At 51.2% G+C, this 5468-nt stretch overlaps 1 protein-coding gene across 1 annotated transcript; it reads right to left on the bottom strand.

Moving 5' to 3' along the window:
• Positions 1-315: 315 nt before the first annotated feature.
• Positions 316-5304, bottom strand: PAAG_06052 (Sec7 domain-containing protein; the record flags this gene model as incomplete). Its single annotated transcript, XM_002792218.1, has 2 exons — positions 316-2450; positions 2538-5304. The coding sequence occupies 2 exons, from the start codon at positions 5302-5304 to the stop codon at positions 316-318; spliced, it is 4902 nt and encodes a 1633-aa protein (XP_002792264.1).
• Positions 5305-5468: the final 164 nt, after the last annotated feature.

Here is a 5468-nt window from a genome sequence, read left to right as displayed (position 1 = left end):
TTTCGTTTCCGCAGTCGTTTGTAAAAAAGAAAAGAAAAAAAATAGTAATGGCAACGGCGATAGTAAGAGTAGTTAAATGGTGTCGACTTCACATGAGGTTCCGAACCATCACTTAAACTCCAGCGACGTGTTTCTCTAGTCCCCAAAAATTAACAAAAGAGAGGTATGATGCAAGTAACATCATGTCGCTAAACGAAATCGTACAACGGAGAGAGGAAGGGAGGGGTGCCAGGTTGGCAGAACGAGGAGGAGACTAGTCGTGGGTGGTACCGGAGGGTCCTTCACCACACAGAAGACAGATATAACCCAGGCTCATCATGAAGCAGAACTGAAACTCATAGTCCGCGACCTCTCAAATGGCGACGAGCCATCCGTCTCCACCTTCCTCACCGTCGGCATCACTGTCTTTGCCTTCGCCTTCACCTCCTCTCCACCACCTTCCAATTCCACGGCCAGCGGCACAACAACCCCGGAACCCTTACCACCCCTCTTCATCCCCTCCCTCAACCCCCCCGCCAACACCAAACAATCAATATACGTCCGAAACTTCACAATTTCCCGAAGCAAATACGAGCTCTTCCTCTCCCAATTCGCCATCGCCTTTCCCGCATTCGGATGCCGCGGCGTAAACGCCAACACCATAGCCGACCGCAGCTCATTATGCCTCTGCAACTCCTCCTCCACATGCTTCACGTACCTGCGCAGCGTGTTCAGTTGCTCCGCCTCCGTGAGCGTCGAGGCCATCATGCTTTGCTGCGGCGGCGTCCAGTCTGCGATATGGATGCGGTCTGCGGGGAGGCGGGCGCGGACACTACCGTGCGCTCCGCTTTGCTGATCCAGCGAGGTGCGCAGTGAGCTTTGGAAACTTGGTCGGGGCGCGTTGGAGGAGGTGGATGTTGTTGTTGTCGGTGGTGGGGAGGAGGGGTCACTGCTGTTATGGATGAGCGCTGTGTTGATCACTGCTGTACTCCAGCCGTATTCGATGTTACTGATGCCACCAAATAGTGGCTCCTTGGATAATCGGGCGCTCCAGTAGTTAGCCGACGAGACAAACTCCTTGACGATCTCCGGCGTGCCGACTTGGAACAGATGGACGGCGCCAGTGGGTAAGCTGAGAGCCCACACGTGCGGGCGGGACTTGGAGTAGCCTGGCGATGGCAGCGCGCTGGCAATAGTCTGACGCAGCAGGAACTTCCACGTCTCTTCTGCATTCTCAGTCCAGTTGCCGCCGCCCACGACAAGGCCGCCACTACCACTACCATTCTGCCTGTTCTTCGACTTCACACGCATCGATTTTGTCGACGCGTTGAACGAAAACAGTCGCATCCAGCCCCGCTGTATGACAGCGAAAGACTCATTCCAATTCCGATCCTTTGACCGCTTATCGACAGAGTCGAGGTGATGCTTATGTTTCAAACTCCCCTCTTTGGCCCATGGTGCCCCCGCGAGTTCCAGCGTCTCGTCGTCCAGCAACGAAGCTGCGCGCGCCGGATCATCCATGCCGGCCATGGCATTGGCATTAGCGGAATCCTCACGGATAATCGCATGGCTCAATGCATTCGCAAAGCCGATTGACTGCTGGTAGTCTCCTCGAGGATATTCGGGCCCAAAAGAATCGACAGACATTGACAACATCGTCTTGGGTAGTGAATGTTTGCTCCATGTACTCGACGCAGATGGCGACCAGATAGAGGACTGCTCATCAAGACTGGTACGGCTAGAACCAATATTGGACGTAGGATACATTCTCGGGCGAGACCTAGGTTTCGACGACCAGCGCGCTGTTGATAATCGATTTTCATTAGTCCGACCCCTCTGGCAAACGTCAGACCCGCTCTTGCTCAATGTGCTAGGAGTCCGCCGGAGCATGTTCCCCGTCAACGTCAGGAAGTTGCTCGAATGCTGCTGATGGTTGTATTCCTCAGACTCTGCAGGCGCCCCGCGCAGAGGCAACATCTGTTTCTGAATTGAATTATAAAAATCCTTCAGAACGGATTCAATCTGTACTTCCCACGCTCGCTGAGTGCCGCGGAATGGCGTTGAAACCAGCGGACCTGCATCAGCCGAAGAAACTTCAGCATTAAAGTTTGTCGGAATGGTACACATAGAGTTCGTCCTCGCCGTGGCATCGACTGGTTTCGAGAGATTGCTGCTGGGAACGTTGATATCCAGCGAGCCGTGACCCTTATGCTGAACAGGGCGAAGCGTAGGCGACTTCCCAGCAAGAGGGCTGGCAGTCCCGCTGGCCCTCACTACCGTTCGCGGCTTGCTAGAAAGATTTCCCAAGTGTGAACGCTCAAAGGCGTTTGGCCTAGCGTCAGAAACAACCCGTTGAATAGTGGGCATTGTATTCTTGATGAACTGATTTCTCGTCATTTTCTGCTCGATATCAGCAATGTGGAGATCGGTATTCAAGAGCAGTAGAGAGTAGCATATTGTATGTACAACGTCTGCAGAAAATACCTATTAGCAAAACGAAATACGACACACAAAAATCTTAGTTAATCCAGAGTAGTGGCAAGTGCCCATATACGTACCCGTCGCCATAAACCCATGCTCCTCATTACACTCACACCACCTAGACGAAAACGCATCCAAAATCCTATCAACCTGCTGTGTCTCTCCCTTTAACGTAAGCCGTCCACACAGCCCCCTCAACGCCATCAAAATATTCACATTCCTCCAATCGAAAAGTTCCATATACGCTTTCCGAACCATGGCACGGCCAGGGTTCCCCAACCACGCAGCAGCAGGCTCCTTGTCATGTCGATCTCGATAATCCTCAGCTTCGTCGAAAATCCTTTGCGCTTGCGCTCTGTCCACTTCAGTTGGTTCCCCGCTAACAGAATTACTGGCGAGAATGGTAGTGTCACCCTCACCCTCGCAATCATTATCATCATCATTAATAATATTATCAATATCCACCTTTCCATCATCCCGTTTGGGTTCATGCTCGTGCTCGGTGTGTATCTCCATCTGCAGTGGTGGAAGCGTTGGCGGCTTACATCTTCTAACAGTAACATCATCATCAGGAATACTAGGAGTATTCAACGCAGTATGATAATTGGAGACGGTCGATAATGAGGCGCGCGGGGATATACTGTTTCCCTCCGCTGGTCGATTCACTCTATTGTTGGGAGCTTCCACGGAGGAATCGTTCTCAAACCAATCGTTCTCGCCACTCTGCAATTGTCGTCTAGGATGAGCATGGGAATTCTCATTATCACTCAGACACTGCATAGATGCGAAGTTTGCCATAACTGTAGATATCGCATCAATTGCACTATGTTTACTTTGTAAAGATAGTTTCTGTTGTTGTTGTTGTGCTTGTGCTTGTGGATGTGAGACAGCATGTGACGCGCGGGAACCAGAACCAAAACCAGTCGCACTCGAAGTTGCTTTTCCATTTGTTCCAAAAGTTTTCAATTCGCCATTCATCGAATCCTGGGACTTTCTCGTCATCATTGATTTCATATGACTCTGGGCGTTGGGGCTAGTCATGGGCCGTCCAGATCCAGATCTCTCATTAGAATTAGGGTTTGCGGGACTATTCCCCTCTTTGCCAATGCTGTCATCCAGGAACGAATCTTCACGATCATGTAAAGGCAGATTGAGATTAAGCCCAGGTTTGAAATTTATCGAGCTTGCATTCCTCGGGTTTTTGGAATGGGGATTGTTGTTACTACTATTGTCCTTATTTGTCTCCAGATAACTAGGGTTCGTCACCTGGGTCAACGATCGCTCCTTGGAACTATCAACTTTATTCATATTAGTTGTGGTAGCGGTGGTGGTAGTGCGCATAGTTTCAGCAGCAGACAACAGCACCTCACTGCCCGAAACCTCATTATCCGCATCATCAAGATTCGTATCATCATCCACCAGATATGACGCATTCAAGTACGGCTTCATCACTCTCCTAAGACTGCTAACGGGACTTGGTTCGGGCCCACCCAACCCGACCACTCGGCAGTGGTCGAGTTTCAATGGATCTGGTTTCAAAAAGTTATTATCAACAGCAGCAGTATGTATATTAGACTGCGGCAGTATCAATGGCGGCGGAACGTGATCTGTGATGGACTTCTTGCGACGGCGGAAGAAAGATGAAGGCTTCTTGGTTATTACGGGTGTATTTTCGCGGCTCGATGTGTTATTGTTTCCTGTTGATGTGGTGTGCTCCTTTTGCAGCAGTTGTTTCTGTCCCTTGGACAAATTGGAAGCAATAGCACTTTGATACTGCTCCTGTGGTCGCCGTGGGCTACCATTTTCCTGCTGGCTGCATGGAGATTGAGATTCGGACTGCGTTGGGGTTTGTGATTTTGAGGAACCACCACCAAAAACACGACGGAAAAATCCAGGACGCTCCTTTGGGGCAGGTGAAGGGGTATTGACCACTGGCTGCGGAGCGAGGTAGGATGATTTGTGGAATGCAACCGTTGGACTGGGAGCGGGTTGCAGGTTGTTGTAGGCTGGTATAGGATGGAAATCCGGTATAGGACCACGATATGGTCTTGAACTATACCCGTGACCCCGGATAGTCGCGGTCCCAAGGGTATCCGAGCGTCCCTTTTTTATGTGCATGCTCCTCGCTGATTTGCTGCTGTTCTTGCGGGCCAAGGCAGGTGTGCGCATGCTGGTTGGAAAGGTTTGGTTGTAGGGGAATTCGTGGAGAGGAGGAGAATTGTTGCGTCGGGGACCTGCAGGAACGGTAGGGTTAGGGGCTGCATCAATGTCATCGTATTGGAAACCATTGTCATGTACAAAGTCATCGAAGCCACCTAAACTGTCAACCAGCGGCAGGGAGGGTGGTAAACGGGAGCTGCAGTCAAAACTGGCAGACCTGCGCTCCCGGAAGTGTTGACCCGGGCGGCTGGTGGCCATCATCTGATTAAAGTCAAGGCTGGAAGAGCCACTGCTCCTACTACTTCCTTTTGTTCTGAGCCTGGATGTTCGGTTGGTAAGCGGTCGATCTGCATAAGTTACAGCGCGCTGAGCATCATACACTTTGCCACGATCTCCGCCACCACGAACACTGTCAATCCTCCGAAGACCAGGGTGGTAATTAGAGCTGCTATTGCTGCGGCGACCGCGGATGGATTGGCTCGAATAACGACCGGAATTGTCCTCTGAGTGGGCATCAACATCGGACGAAAAAGAGGAGGAGAAAGTGTGACCACGAGGACGGCTGGATCTCGTAGAGGAATACCGGGTGTATATGGTATGCGGCTCTGGGTCTGAGCTGGTGCCGAAAAGTCGGGAAGAATCAAGTGGGTCCCCGACAGAGAATTGGTCCAGGGATAGGAGCATGTTATCCACAACTGAGGTGCGTGTAACATGCTTTGGGGATAGGGAAAGATCATGGGTATCGTGATCCTCGTCTCCGGAGTCGGGATGGTGATGGGTATGATGGGCGTGGTGGCGATGAGGATGATGATTGTTATCTGCCGGGGTGATATCATCCAGAAACGTTT

Source organism: Paracoccidioides lutzii (genome assembly GCF_000150705.2).
Source record: "Paracoccidioides lutzii Pb01 unplaced genomic scaffold supercont2.16, whole genome shotgun sequence".
Taxonomy (NCBI): Eukaryota; Fungi; Ascomycota; class Eurotiomycetes; order Onygenales; family Ajellomycetaceae; genus Paracoccidioides; species Paracoccidioides lutzii.
The sequence above is the reverse complement of the archived record's forward strand: the minus strand, read 5'-3'. Positions and strand labels throughout refer to the sequence as shown.